At 37.1% G+C, this 16,776-nt stretch overlaps 1 protein-coding gene across 1 annotated transcript in view; it reads right to left on the bottom strand.

Annotated features, from left to right (window-relative positions):
- LOC110577016 (homeobox protein MSX-2-like) overlaps positions 1-5,354 on the bottom strand; it is a 64,314-nt gene extending 58,960 nt beyond the window's left edge. Inside the window, 1 exon segment of the mRNA XM_021686245.1 lies at positions 5,268-5,354. Coding sequence (XP_021541920.1) covers positions 5,268-5,354 — 87 coding nt within the window.
- Positions 5,355-16,776: the final 11,422 nt, after the last annotated feature.

Here is a 16,776-nt window from a genome sequence, read left to right as displayed (position 1 = left end):
TGTCCTATAAAAGTGGTTGCTGTGCTGTTGTATACATAAATATTTATAATTCATGGTTTGTTTGTTTGTTTTTAAGATTTATACCCTTTAGCATTACAGGAAGTTTCTTCACCCTCTTTGGTCTGAATTCTGGCCAGTTCTTTTCCTTGGATTTGCCTAACATATCTTTGTCTATTATTTTTTAAAGAAATGTTGTGATCCCTCTCTTTGTCCTTAGGCATGCTCCTTGTGTTCTTCCATATCCCATTTGTATGAAAATCTGATTTTTCTCTTTTAACAAATTAGTTAATCCTACTTATTTCACTGATACGATTAGAGATTGCTTCACCAATATTTTGTTATACATATAAATATGTATGTGTATATAAATATCCATGTGTACCTCATTTGTGTGTGTGCCCAAAGATTGGCAACCTCACTGAGTGAAAGGAATGGAGACTTAAGTGGAATTTGGAGACAAAGTGCTAGAGGGAAGATAACCATAGGAAAAGTGCTCCCCAATTCTCCATGGACGCTCATCCTTGGATTCTTGGCCTGCTGCTGTCACAAACAGACTCAAAGCAGGATTCTGAGAGCTCCAGTCAAGAATGGTTTCTAAGAATCTGAAAGCTCAAATGATATTTCAGAGTCTGCACAGTGTTGAAGAAATAACAGCCAGGATTTTTCTACATTTGATGAAAGACATCGTCCTACAGAAACAAGAAATTCAGTAGGACATGTAAAGAAAATGATCTCCAAGTTTTGTTTACTTGTTTTTTGGGGTTTTGTGTTTGTTTTTGGTCTTGGTTTTTTACTTACAGTATTATTTTTATGATCATGATAACATACACCAATCTTTCCTTTTTCTGTGGCTCATGTTTGGTTTTTGAATGTGTCCTCTATTTTTCAATTTTCTGAAAGAATTTATATGTGATTGAAACTCTATTTCTTACTTTGTTCTTCCTTTCCCTTTATTTCCATATTAATATCATCTCTTTTTACTATGTTATATGTATTTTCTTTTTGTTTACACATTCTCAGTTTAAAATGTAGACTTACTTTCTAGTTTGGGATTTTACAGCTTTCATTTCTAGAAGTCTTATTTTGCTCTTAAATCCAATTGATCAAATTTTTCATAATTACACTGGCTACTAATATTACTTTTAACCTATTAAATTCACAATTATTCATGATCTTTGATAAATCCATCTTATGTCTTTGTAGGTCTAGTTAATTGTTTGTTATTTCATTATTGAGAGTCCACTCAGAGAAACAGAACCACTAGAAATTGTATAAAAATGAGTAAGAGGTTCATAATAGCAATTTGGCATTCTTAAATTGCAGTAACTGGTAAAGTACACTGAGTTCAGCTATTTGTTCTGATTCTGGAGCCTGATGTCACAGAATAGGTGGCTAAGAGGAAAAAAAAGATGAACCCAAGTGAGGAAGAGCGGAGAAAACTGGAATCCTCACTGACCTATTCCCAATTCCTAATGTGTATCCTTACTGTTTTGAATGGCCCATAGCACAAGGAAATGGCACTGTTTCCTTAGAAACTCATTGGTACCTTGCAGGGATTTTAGAGAGAGAGTGGGTGGGGAAGAGAGAGAGAGAGAGATTGAGAGAGAGATAAAAAACAAACAAAACCCCAAAAACTAAAAGAAGAGACACCATGGGAGCAGGGGCTGTGGGATGGGTTGCTGCCCATGCCAACAGAAGTTAGCCTGAAGATAACCAAACATGAGTAAGACTATGTAATTGACCTTTTGGGAGTAGGCATCCACTGCTCCACTTTCAAATCTCATGCTAAGCTCTTCTGTGTTCACCACTAACCAAAAGCATAGAGAAGGAAATCATGGGCCTTATTTCTTCTTATCTAAGTTGGCATGTTACAAAGCCATCAGAGTTGTGTATACTGACTCTCATTCATGGAGGCTTGTTTACTAGTACTTTGTGTTTTTTGTTCATGGACCATTGGTTCTCTGTGCTTTGTCTTTGAGGCTTCTTTAAGGCTTGGATTGGTTTGCATATTAGCATTTGTTTGGGCCACAGAGGTAATGATAATTCAGGACTTGAATGTTTGGAATTTGAATCATAGATTTTTTCCCCTTTTTCTTCATTTTATCAAGAGTCAAGGCTAAGACAAATATTTGCCCATATCTCATTTTCTTATTCCTACCTACCCACTGAGGGTGCTGTTTCTTAGGGATCTTAGCTTAATATACACCATCTTCTTTGACCTCTCAATCTGCACAAACTACCGACATTCCTTCTAAACTCAGCTTGAAAAGTGCATTAAAGTACATGCTCTAATATATCAAGGATTAGCAGATATCCCCATCCTGAAGCAGTGCTTTATTATTCTTCTGGATTAGAGCCACAAAATCTCTTAGTTTCCCAACAGTTTATCAATGAATGATTTTAGGTAATGCAAGATTAGCAACATCGGCAAGTCGTTTCCACCCAAACGTTAGAACAGAGGGATAGGAAGGATGGTATTACTGATGCCCAGGGGACACATCTGTCCAGGAAGCATTAGAGACACTAAGATACCAGCTGTTGTCAGTGATACTGCCCAAAGCAGAAAGGTACAGAGAGAATATCTGAATTCTTCTTTTCTCCAATTTTCTAATGGTGCCACTCATTGACCTAACCCAGCCAGAACCTAGCAGGCCTGGCAGTGTGGGACTGGACCCTGAGCTATTCTGCCTCCTGCCTTATAGAGCAGAGCACAGAAAGGTTAAGGAATGGATCTGAGGACAAACAAGCCCAACAGCCTGCCCAGAGCCTTAATATTATTTTATCTTGATTTCAAAAAGTACAAGGAATCTAACTATATTTGGAACCAAATCTGTGAAGCAGTAAATTTTACATTTATAACTTTGAAATTTGGTGTGATTATATTCATTTTACAGATGAGGTAAAAAACTGAGGTTCAAAAAGGTTAAATGTCTGAGTTCATATAGCTAATTAATAATAATGCCTGGAATAAAGTTTCTTTAACCTTTCAACTGCACTGTCTTTGTTTCTTCCTTTTTCTTTTGGTTAATGCACCAAATTACCCAAATTTCAGATGACTGGTATTTAGCCCCCTTGCCACAGAATCTCATTCAAGGTAAACAGGGAGATAAGTTGCACGTGAAACTCCAGTAATAAGTATTAGGAGGATCGCATGTACTTTTCCCAGCTTTATTCTTGAGATACTCTCTGGGGAGATTATGAGATCCTAAAGAGGAGTAATGTTTGTTGTACAGGTATTTGCATCTACAAAAACGCCTTTGATCCTGACTACATATGCAAATATCCAAAAGAAGTGAGCAGTGGTTCCTCCTAGTAATTGGGATCCTCCAGGGATTTAATTAAAGCAGAATCCAAGTTCATCTGCCTGCCATATTCTCCAGAGGCTGGTATCTATGCTGAATTGCATAGCAAATCTGCCAGCTATTCCCAGGAAACACTTGGCTATGGAGACTCGTATTCTATTCAGTGATGTATGTAAAGGATGGGAAAAATAGGAGGCTCAGTTTCAATTGTTATCATGGCTTTCCTGTCTAGGTAAGAGAGCTAGATAGGCTGCCACTCCCTCATTCGCAGACACTGCATACTATTGACTTCATGCCATGATTGTTCTCCTGAACGCAACATCCTTTATAGTATGTAATCATTCACTTGATTGGTCCGATCCAGTCTCATTTGCAAGAAATGTGATTAGATCATCTCAAGGGTTCCTTTCCACTTTGAAAGCCTGTGATGCTAGACTAACATGTGCTTCAACTTAGACTTCAATCTATAAATAATAGCGTATAACTACCGTTACTACTGAGACTACTGCTACTAGAAATAATAATGATGTAACTTCCTCTTTAAATACTGATTTTCAGCCTATCCATTGCTTTCATCAATATCATCTAATTTTATTGCTCCAATAATACTGTAGCCTGGCAAGGCTAAGAAACAGAGTTGATGAGTCTAAGGCCAAAGAGAAGGAACAGGTGAAATGCTGTTGAACCCTAATTTCGTGAACTGATAGAGACATCTCTATAATATCAATTCAAGGGAAAATTCTTGACCACTAGAATGAAGGAAAGAACATTTAATTAGTCTAATACAGAGATTTTTGTTTAACAAAATTGTTAACAATAACATTGTTATTGGTTTTCCTAGGTAAGTTCATGTTTGAGACTCACAGGTCACAGGATCTTTATGTTTCAACTCTTTGCTCTCTCTGGAATGTCCTGATTCTACCCTAGGTTTTCTTGGCTGGCTCTTTTATGCCTACCCCAGCTTTAAACCAGCTCTTCATACCACTTATTATAACCTGGTGATTTGATAGATATCAAATCACCTTCTATCTTAATTATTACCATACTCCTCTGTAATGTAAACTCAATAAAAGCATCGATTTATTTCTGTAGTCATAGCTATATGCCCAGAGCATAAAAGAGTGCCAGCAGTATAGCAAAAACCTGATCTTTTTTATTTAATTACTAAGCTATTGAATCTATAATAGGAGAAATATCACTGAAACATTTTATATTATCTTTATTTTAAAATGGGACTTCATCTGCTACAACTAATTAAACTTCCTATAATAAATATGTCATTATCAAATATAGAAGTGAAATATTTCTTATTATCTGGAGTCACATGACTCTTTTGTTGGAAAGCCTAAAATCAAATCAAATGGGCTTTCCTAAAAATTAGTAGATTTAACAACACCCACAAAATTCTGAGAAATAAGTGAGTCACAAAAAGGCATTTACTGTATAATTCCAGTTATATGAGTTATCTGAAGTAATCAAATTCTTAGAAGCATAAAGCAGAATGTGGTTATCAGGGGCTGGGAGGAGGTAGGAAAGAAGAAATTTTTGTTTAATGAGTATAAAATCTCAATTTTGCAAGATGAAAATGATCTGGAGATCTGTTTCACAACAACGTGAATATACGTAACACTACTGAACTGCACACTTCACAAATTTACCCAGTACTGTTATTTGCCTTATTTAGAATCATTTCATTACTTAAATCCATTATAGCTTTTGAGGACATATTAAAATGCAAAAGCACTTAAATTGTGAGCAAAGATGGAGATGAAAGTGTATCATCAGATTAGAAATGTACTTTTGTGGCCCAAGAGACCAGCGGTTACAAATGAATTCGAACATGGCTCCAACTATGTCACATGAGACCGTGATTCAGTACAAGCTTTGTTAAATGATTTTCCCTTGCAAAGCTGGAGTGTCAAAATCACCGACAAACTTAAAACATCTTTAATAGTCCTCCATTACCTTCAGGATAAAGTTCATTCTTGGTTTGCCTGTAAATCTGGGCCCTCCACAGTCTCCTTCAGAATTCCCAACCGCTTTGTCTGCCATTAGCACGCCCACTCTTCCCAGACACATCTGGTGACACCACCTACATTCATGCCCTGCCAAGTTCTCAGTTCAAAAGCCTCCTTTCCTTGCTCTCTGCTATTGAAAGAGTGTCTTTCAGTCCATTCTCCCATCTGTTTAAACCCTACTAAAAAGGAACTTCCTCAAATCATTTCTTTGTAAAACCCTTCTTTATGTATTCCTCCCTATTCAGACATAACTCTACAGAAAAGTTAGTTTCTCTACTAGGCCCCCAAAGATCTAGCAAACTGCGGATGGGAATAAGGGTGAGAGAGTATTTGGCCTGGCCAGTGACTCAGGACCCCAAACACTAATGGTTTCCTCCACTACTAGCCGCTCTCCAAGAGATTCTCATGATAAATTATTTCAACAGCAGGCACCAAATTCCTCAGGGAGAAGAAGTCAACTTCAAGTGTGAACCTATCTCAATATTCATGGAATAGGAGTTGAGTTTAGGAGAGCCACAGCAGGGATAACCTTGGAGTTATCTGTATTGCTAAAATATAAACATCTCTTCCATCTCTACATCATGTCCAACCTACCAGTCATCTAGGATACTGCAAGTGTTTCGGGTGAGCATGCTCGTATGAATATATATGTGCATGAACGTACATACTTATTTTGAGAAATTAAGGGAGTTTTGACCTTCATATTTGTCTCATATGGTATGAAACAGAAACAACACACAAATAGGAGTCCTGATCTATAATTGACCTGCAGAACAGAAGCACCCCAACACAGGAATCTTTGGGCATATTATAAAAGAACATGGGATTTTCAAAAAGCATAAAATAGCAACACCAACTCGTCTTTTAGTCTTATATTCTTGGAAGATCGACATCTGATACTTAAGTAAAATTTTGTAATGGTATTGAGTATTTTTAATTTGTGTTCTTTTTATAAAAAGAAATTAGCCATTCCACTGATGTGTACCTAATGGTGGTTTTGATTTACATTTATATGATAATTAATGATATCGGTCCATTTTTCATATGCTTATTGGTTATTCTCATGCCTCCTTTGGTGAAGTGTTTTTTCAAAAACTTTGTTCATTTTTTAACGCATCGTGTATTAACTTATTGGATTTTTAAATGTTCCTATATATATATTTTTTAAAGATTTTATTTATTTTTTAACAGCGAGAGACACAGTGAGAGAGGGAACACAAGCAGGGAGAGTGGGAGAGGGAGATGCAGGCTTCCCGCTGAGCAGGGAGCCCAACGTGGGGCTCGATCCCAGGACCCTGAGATCATGACCTGAGCCGAAGGCAGACGCTTAACAACTGAGCCACCCAGGCGCCCATGAATGTTCCTATATTAATATAACAATTTTTATTAGATATGAATTTGCCAATATTATATTCCAGGCTGTAGTTTGTCTTTTGATTTTCTTAAGTGTCTTCAAAGAGGCAGAAATATTTGATTTTGATGAAATGCGATACAGCATTTTTTTTTTATGATTTATGCATTTTGTACCCTAAGAAATTCTTGCCTAGCCAAAGGTCACTGTATTAGTTTTCTATTGTTGAATAACATTGCCACAAACTTAGCAGCTTAGAACAACAACATTTATTAGTTAGGTAAGTTAGGTAAGTTAGAAGCACATTATGTCCTGGTTCTCAGCTCAGGATCTCACAAGACAAAAATCAGGGTGGGCGCCTTGGTGGCTCAGTCGGTTGAGCATCTGCCTTCAGCTCAGGTCATGATCTCGGGATCCTGGGATCGAGCCCCTCATGGGGCTCTCTGATTAGTGGGAAGTCTACTCCTCCCTCTCTCTCTCTCTCTCTCAAATCAATAAATAAAATCTTTAAAAAAATCAAGGTATTAGTGAGGCTGTTTTCTCATCTGGAGCCGGTGATCTTCTTCTAGGCTCCCATGTTTGTGGCAGAATTCAATTCTTTGCAGTTATAGGACTGAGTACCCCATTTCCTCACTAGCTATCAGCTGGTGACCACTCTCAGTTTCTAGATGCTGCCCGAATTATCTGCTGCTGACCCTCTCTATTTCCAAAGTCAGCTTCGGGGAATCCTCTTCGCATCAAATCTCTTCCATGCTTTAAGTCTGTTTATCCAGGAAGAAGCCAGGTGCTTTTAAGGGCTCATTTGGTTATTTCAAATCCACCCAGGATAATTTTCATATTTTAAGGCCAATAAGATCCAAGATATTTGTTATAAGTTCATAATCTCTTCCCAGCAACTCTTAGAATAGTGTTTAATCAATTTAGAAGGCGCATATATATGGGGCTTTATATCTTGTGGAATCATTTTAGAGTCTGTCTATCTCATTCCCAAAGATTTCACCTATGTTTTTCTAATTTTTATAGCTCTTTTAGCTATAAAATTAGCACTACAATCTATTTTGAGATAATTATTGTAAAACTCCAAATTAAAGGATTATGTTCATTTTCTTTTAATTGGATATGGATATGCAGTTGTCCCAGTGTCATTTGATGAAAACACTACCCTTTTCCCATTGAATTAATTTTGCAGATTAAAAAAATGAATTGATCATAAATGTGTAGGTCTATTTCTAGACCCTATGCCTTTCTATTTATCTATGTGTCTCTTGGTACTTTAATATTTCACTGTCTTACATATAGTAATTTTGTGTTAAATCTTTAAATCACATAGTTCCTTTATTTTTCTTTATAGAAGTGTTCTGGAACTTCTAGGTATTTTATATGTCCATAAAAATTTTTGAATCATTTTGTTTTATTTTATAAAACATGCTGAAATTTAATTGGAATTATATTGGAACCCTGTGTCTATTTGGAGGAATATGGTACTTTCAGAATATCGAGTCTTACAATCCATGAATATGGTGTATATCTCTCCAATTATTTAATTCCTCTTAGCAAACATATTTTTTTAGTTGTCATGGGGCAACTTTTCTGTTTTTTTTTTATATTTATGCCTAAGTATTTTCAATTAGTTGATGTTTTAGTAAATGCATTGCTTTATAATTCAAATTTTCTATCGTTTGCTGTTAGTATGTAGAAATATATTTGATTTTGTATGTTGTCAAATTTTCTTAACTTACTTAATAGTTACAGTAGCATTTTTATGAATGCCTTAGGCTTGTTTACAGAGGCTTTCATGTTTGCAAATACAGCTTTATATTTCCTTTCCAATATATATAACTTTTTTGTTGTTGTTTTTTCTTTATCCTGTTTCCTGGACTAGGACTTCCAGCAGCATGTAGAGTAGAAATGATGAGTAAGAAAGAAAATTCTTTCTCTGTTTCTTATCTTAGGAAGAAAGCTTTATTCCTTCATCAGTTAGCATGATGCTAGCTCTATGATTTTAAAAAATGGTTTTCTATTAGGTTGTTTTTTTTATTATTTAAAGATTTTATTCATTTATTTGAGAGAGAGAGAGTGTGAGAGAGAGAAAGCACAAGAAAGGGAGGGTCAGAGGGAGAAACAGACTCTCCGCTGAGCGGGGAGCCTGATGCGGGACTCGATCCTGGGACTCCAGGATCATGACCTGAACTGAAGGCAGACGCTTAACCGACTAAGCCACCCAGGCACCCGGTTTTCTATTAGGTTAAAGAAATTCCCTTCTCTTTTTTCAGTTTTTAATTTTTCTAGTTTTTTGTTTTTTTTTTTTTTCTTTTTCAACTAATGGAGGTTGAATTTTTTTCTTATTTTTTTTTTTCTGGCTATATTGAAGAGATCATATAGTTTTCCTTTCTATTCTTTCCTATAGTGAATTGCACTGATTAATTTTCACATATCAAACCAACCTTAAATGCTCTAATAAACTCTTCTTGCTCAGGATATAACTGTGATGTAATCATGCTCATCATGTGATATATTTACATGCATACACACACCTATATACACAATGTACACACACATATTCACACATACATGGCTTTACTTTGCTAATATTCTCCTAAGAATATTTGGATAGTTTCATGATGAAAAAATGTAGTTTTCTCTTTTTTGTAATAGCTTTGTCATGTTTTGATATCAGAATAACTCTGCGAAATGAATTGGGAAATGTTTTCTCCTCAATTTTCTAGATAACTATTGTAGAATTGGCATTATTTGTCTTTAGATGTTTTATTGATTTCACCATTGAAACCATTTGAGCCTGGAGCTTTCTTTGTGGAAGAAATTAAACTACAAGTTCAATATATTTAGAAGGTACAAAATTACTCAGTTTATTTCTTCATGACTGACATTTGGAGATCTTAACTTACAAATTTGTTTTTCCCCAAATTATCAAATTTATGGGCATAAAACTCTTAATACATACTTATTTTCCATTTACTGCACGATCTAAATTAAAGTTCTATTGTTCATGTAAGCTATGTTTAATTTGTTTCTCTTCTCATTTTCTTACAATTCATCTAGGTAAAAGCCTACCAAAGTTATTCATATTGTCAAACCACCTTCGGTTTCATTTGTGCCCCTTATTATTTTCATACTTTCTAAGTTAATGAATTTAGTGGCATAAAACAATGTATATTTATTATATCACCATTTCTGTGGTTCAGGACCTTTTTCTTCATTCTTTGACACTAACTATTATTTTCTTATTCATGTATGGCATGCCACATATTGAATAATTTTTTGAAATTAATTCATATTTTTACTGTTTTTGGAGGTGTAATTGGCATATGTTAAATTGCATATACTTCAAGGTTTAAATTTGATATATTTGGATATATGTGTGCACCTTTAAAAACAGCCTCAAATTAAAATAAATCTTCCCACCACCACCTCATCTCCAGACAACGAGGGATCCATTCTCTGTCACTCTAGATTAGTTTTCATCCTCTATAGTTTATATAAATGGAGTACAACTACATGCACTCCTGGTCATCTGGCTTCTTTCATTTAGCATAATTATCTTGAGATTCATCCCATGTTGCTGTTTGTATCACTAGCTCATTCTTTTTTATTGCTGAACTGTATTCTATTTATAGATATGCCAAGTTTTATTTATCCATTGGATACCTTATGGACATTTGGATTGTTTTCACTTTTTGGTTGTTGTGAATAACGTTCCTACAAACATCCGCATGTAAGTCTTTGTGTGGACATGTGTTTTGTATTTCTCTTGGGTGAATTCGTAAGTGGAATTGTTGGGGCAGGTTACAGGGTAAATTTATGTTTAACATTTTAAGAAACTCTAAGTCTGTTTTGCACAATGGCTGCACCATCTTCCATTCCCAGCAGCAATTATGAATGCTCAGATAATTTTAAGTGTTCCCGAGGATGTGGCAAAGCTGTCACACTGACACATTGCTGGGTTCAGGGCTATGGGTAGAGCTTAGCTGAATCCTCCGTCCAGGAGACACACACTGCAATCAAGATGGCCAGGCAGGCTGTATTCACAGCTGTAGTTCAGCATCCTTTCCCGCACGTATTCAGGCTGTTGGAAGAATTCATTTCCTTGTGATTGCAGGACTTGGATTCTCAGCAACTGGAAGATACCCTTCTCCCAAGCCAGTTCACAACACGGCTGCTGGCCTTTTCAAGGTAAGCCAGAGAGAGTCTGCAAATTCTAGACCCTCTTTTCCAGGGTTCACCTGTTTCAGTCAGGCTTACCAGGATGATCTTTTTCATTGCATTAAAACTAATCAGGTATCTTAATTATATCCACAAAATCTTCACCTTTGCTACAGAAAATAGCATAATCCCAATCATGATAGCTCACCTTGGTTCAGTCCACACTTGAGGGGCGGGTATTATACAATGGCATGAATCATTGGGGACCATTTTAGTATTCTAACTACCACACCCTCCTTCTGCTAACTTTGGACCTATTTTGCGTTTTATTATTAACTTCTTGAAGTTTAAGGGTGCCTGGGTGGCTCAGTCAGTTAAGCATCTGCCTTCAGCTCAGGTCATGATCCTGGGGGCCCAGGATCAAGCCCCATGTCAGGCTCCCCGCTCAGCAGAGAGTCTGCTGCTTCCTCTGCCCCTCCCCCTGCTTCTCTCTCACCCCCTTACTCTCTCTCTCTCTCTCTCAAATAAATAAAATCTTAAAAAAAAAAAACCCAACAACTTCTTGAAGTTTAAGCTTACACTATTCATTAAGAATGTCCTTCCCCGGGCGCCTGGGTGGCTCAGTTGGTTAAGCGACTGCCTTCGGCTCAGGTCATGATCCTGGAGTCCCTGGATCAAGTCCCGCATCGGGCTCCCTGCTCGGCAGGGAGTCTGCTTCTCCCTCTGACCCTCCCCCCTCTCATGTACTCGCTCTCTCTCATTCTCTCTCTCTCAAATAAATAAATAAAATCTTTAAAAAAAAAGAATGTCCTTCCCCTCCAATAATAGGCATTTAAAGCTATAGGCCTCTGAACACTACTTTAGCTGAAGTTTACATATTTTGATATAGTAATGTTTTCATTTTCATCCAGTGCAAATTATTTGCTAATTTTTCTTATGGGTTATTTCTTGAATTTTGGGTTTAGAAACATCTTTCTTAATATTACAATATTTGAGGAAATTCAAAATATTGTTATTAATTTATATGTTTATGCTCTTGTCTCAATGGCACCATTTGTAGTATATTAACTATTTTTAATTTATTGAGAATTGCTTTTTGGCCCACAATATGCTCAATGTTGGTGAATATTCTGTGTGCACTTGAAAATAATGTCTATTCTGCTGTGGTTGTGTGGACTGTTCTAAAATTTTTAATCAGGGCCAGTTGTTTGAGAATATTACTGAAATCTTTTTATATTATTACTCATTTTTATCTCTCAGATCTCTCATCTTATCTTTCTGATAAAAACCTGGTAGAGCCACATGGAAAAGAGTGGCAAGCAGGGACAGACCACCCCCCCTCCCCGTCGTCAGAGGCTCTCAGGGATCATAAACTTTTATGCTCGCCCGCACTTGTCCTTTAAGAATTCATTAAAATTTCATTTGATTTTTTCTAACGGGGTCTTATGGTTGCCAACTCTCCCACCAACGCTCTGCCAAAGGTGAAACAATTTCATGTGACCCGTGAAAACAAAGGGGGGGGGGGCTTTTATCACCTTTAGAAACCAGTTCACCTTGTGAACTTCACTCGGACAGAATCTGAAAAATGATTTTCCCCCTTTTTTCGGGTGGGAGCGATCTTCTCTTGTGGTTTTTTTTACATTCTAAGTACGAGCAGACCTATAACACGTTGGGGCTTTGAAACTGCCCGCGAAGTTTCTGCCCCCTCCCCCGAAAGTAGGAGCCGGGCTGGACTAGAGAGGCACCCCACAGACCCCTGTGCTCCTCCGAGACCGGCCCCCACTCTGGCAGCTGATGGGTAAGTACATTTTGACAGATTTAATATTCTCTAAACAGTGAATAACAAAAACGAGACCTTGCCGATAAGTGTGGGGAATGATAAATGATATAATGTTGGAAATCAGTGTTGTAAAAAAAACCCTAATATTTATCCCACAAAATGTAATTCTTCCTTTCTCTACAGGTAATTCAGAGGGCTTCTGAGAGGAGAAGGAAACACCTGTCACGGGTCATACTGTGTGGCCTAAGGTGCCACCTCTAAATCCTCTAGTCTGTTGTCGTTGGTCGTTTTCATTAGAATAAAAGAAAGCAGTGCAAAGACCTTCCGACAGATACATGCTCAGCACTAAATCAGCAGCCAGCTGGGCCGGCTTGTTATTTAGTGATTATCCATGCCTATATATGTGTGCGCATGTGTAAAAGTGCACTGTGCAAGGGAATGAGTCCCGATGGAATACTCAGTACCTATTTACAAAACAAGCAAACACCTGTTAGCTTTTAAAGTGAGATGCGTCCCGGATTATATATTTATTTAGAATAGTTTATTTGTTCTATTGCTCTTTAGAGTGCAGTGCAAATTACCATAAGTAATGTATTTTTGAGAACAGGCACACAACTTTAAATGAAAATAATAATAAATTATGAAATCTCCTAAGCCTCTAAAGGAAATAAAAAGAATGCACTAGCTTAGGACAGAAAGGGCCACGGAGAGCAAACCTCGGGTTCCTTCAGACCTCTGAGGCCACACTCCAGCCGAAAAGACCTTCTTGTTCTGTGAGCCAATCCAATCCTGATTATGCTTTCTATGTGCAATTTGTTTAAAAAAAAAAACCTAATCATCCTTTCCTGCTCCAGATATAACCTCTCCGCCCCATGTGGTTTATATTATGTAAATGGAATCAGAAATGTAATAGCTCATATTTGATTATAGCGGCTTGTTGCCCATGATATCATTAAAAGTGCAAGTTGACACATGAGCTTCTAGTTTATGGGACCGCGTGCCTCGAGCACATTAGTTAAGGCGGTCACAGCTCCTGCCCGATTTTACACCACGACTGGCAAAAGACTTATCTGTGGAATATGCTAAGTGCCCTAGCAAAGAACTTCCAAATCTCAGTATCTGATGTGACAAGTGTCTTACCTGCGGCTCAGAGGTGGGTAGGTTGGCAGGAGGCGGGCGGGGGGGGGGGTTCCTCAGGCTCTGCCGGTCCCTGGGTCTCCCGGCCCTTCACTGGGTCCATTGGCCTCTGGTGACCAATGAGCTAGGAGGACTGTCACAGAAGACTTCAGGAGCTGTGCAGAGAGGCCTGCCAGCCGCACCCCTTGACCACGTGGCCAGTCCTTTGGTGGGGGTGGGTGGGAGGGGGTGTGTATGTGTGGAAAGGCTGTTCCCAGCATGACATCCAGAACAAAAAGGAAACTGTCAGACAACCTGTTAGGGTTTTCATCTGAGGGTGCATAGTAAATGAAAAAATAGCTAACATAGAACATGACTGGGCCCCACCGGTGCATGGTTAATGGAGACCGTTTTCCCGTAGGCCAATAAAATACAGACTTACCGGGGAACTACCTGCTAAAAATCATGTTTTACATGGCTAGTTTTTTTAAGCATTTATCAAAAAACATTGTTTAAACATAATGAATCATCCGGCATGTACAAAGGTGACGTTAGAAGTGAAAAATAATTTTAAAAGCTGTAAATAAAAAGTTTTATTCAATAGATAATCTTACCTTGATCCTCTAAGAGTCACTGGAGAGTAGCAAGGTGGCAAGCAAATGAAAGATGAAAGGAAAATCCTGCCTATTTTTTTACCGTCCTTGGTCCCAAGGGCAGATTTTTCTAGCAATTCTGCGGAGATATGACAAGTCATCACAGAGCCACTGCAGGGATTTGGAGTATTTACATTGCTATAGTTACAGGACCAAACATCCACCCCTTAAGCTAGACTCTGTGAGGACGGTTAAGCACATACTGACAAACAGACTCCATTTTCCCCCCCCGGTTTTTACTATGTGTGTAACTTTTGAGCTTAGGGTATTAGTTTATCTTCCTGCACACTATGAAACAATAAAAGGAAATTAGATAGGTCATTTTCTGGTCACTCTGCTACCTCTTACAAGTGGAATAATGCATCAGGACATAGTTTATCTTGTCAAGTTTATCTTGAAGAAAGACCAGATCCAAGTTGATGAAAAGCAACAGATGCTGGAGCACATTTTGTGACTCAGCCGGACTGTTTTTAAGGGCAAGGGATGGGAACTGAAGGTATATTTAAGACTGAATTGCAAGCCTTGAGGGGGTTGCTAATGATTCACAAAGAACTAGAATCAGCTTCAAGTAGAAGAACCACTTGTATTATATGTCTACACTTAATATTGAAGTGTACTAGGTTGTCCATATCCATTGCTTTGTGTTATTATTAAAACACCCCAAATGTATCTTCATCAACATTATATATCACAAATTATGATAGATCTCAGTAAAGGATGAATCTACATATTTCACTACACAATAAATCTGAGGAAACACAGAAGGACCAAGTGTGACATAGAATAAAATAGCACTAAGGATCCCACTTCATGGACACAATAGTTAGCATCCAGGAACGTATCTTTTCAAAATACTTTTCTATATTTTAATGTGATCACACTATCTGTTGAGGATGATGTCTTGAGCAGTCCATTCATTTTATTATCTATTTCCTATGGTAAATTTATTTTAAACATTGTTAAAATCAATTTGATTTATTTTTATGTAGCATATCACATAATTCATTACTTATCTTTATACAGAATAGACCTTTAGAAAAAGAGGGACTGAGACCTTTATTCTAAACTTAGGATTTCACAGGTGGAAAAAAAAATGAGTCACATAGATCCTGAACTATAACATTCCTCTCCTTCCAAAAACACCATTTCCCATTTCCCTAGGCTGTACAGAGCACATAGATGCCTCAGAACTCTCCCGAGTTCCCAAGAGTAAAATGTCTACTTGGCCCCTTTTTTTTTTTTTTTTTTTTGAATTGCATATTTAGTCACGTTTCTAGCAATCACATTGTCATTTACAAATGGAGTCTCATAAATATTCCAGTTTGCACTGTCTTGCGTACAGAACATTCACATTTGATGGTGTAATTTCGTTTTGGTTAAGAAAAATTTTATGCATTTGGGATCCTTTTAGTTCGCAACATGATTAAACCTAGTGTTGTAGCTAAAAAGCTCTTATGGCAATTTATCATTTGTTGGCTTAAAGAAATTTTCATTACTTTATCCCGTGACATCGCTTTCTCTCCTAGTTGCACAACAGATTTTTCACTTAAAGACACTTTCTCTTCTCACTCTGTCTGTTACTGCCCACATCCTCTCTCCTCTCAAATGTTTTGTTTTGTTCTTTTCCCTCCCAGCAGATCCAAGAGAGAGTACTTCTACTTAGAAAGAGACAGCTTCTCCATTTCTGCTTCTGAACCTTGGAATTAACTGTACAGAATTCCTTAGTCTGTCCATTTGCTGGGCACATTGGTAGTTACAAAAGGCAATCTATTCACTCACAAATACAAATAAATGAAAATAATTTTCATTTCCCAAAGCCTCTCAGAAACTTTGATTTATTTTTGGCACTTGAAATTAACTATAGAACTTAATGTTTGCAGCTTCTAACCTAGAAGATTGCTCATTTTAATTTATAGAAAGGAAACTGAGGATATAAAAGTTTCTGTAAATTTTCTGGGGTTCAAATTCTAATAAGTAGAAGTGAATTTTACTGCCAGACTTGACCTACTCCAACTCTTCAATTACCGCCCTGCCATCTTGTCTGGCTCCAAAACACCGGACAGAAGACTTGTTAGTAGGGAAAGAAAAGAGGGAAATAGATGATAAATTTAAATAACTGTGTCATTTATTATATCTATTACTATTCCTTTCTCAAACTATCACAAAAACTTGACAACTGCCTGTAGCACATACTAAGAAACTATTTTGGGGTACATATGTGACTTGCTGATTACCTCACTATGATACCTATCTACTTATTTTTGAGATAGAAATGGTAACAGTTCCTTTGAAAATAATCTTAGAATGCTTTACAAATAACTCATTTTTTAGACTTGAAAAAAAACTTTTTTCCAATTCACAGAAAAACTGCATATTTGTTTATAGTTCATTTTGT

This window comes from Neomonachus schauinslandi, chromosome 14 (assembly GCF_002201575.2).
Source record: "Neomonachus schauinslandi chromosome 14, ASM220157v2, whole genome shotgun sequence".
In the NCBI taxonomy this organism is placed as follows: domain Eukaryota; kingdom Metazoa; phylum Chordata; class Mammalia; order Carnivora; family Phocidae; genus Neomonachus; species Neomonachus schauinslandi.
Note: the sequence above shows the minus strand (reverse complement) of the source record. Positions and strands in the feature narration are given on the sequence as shown.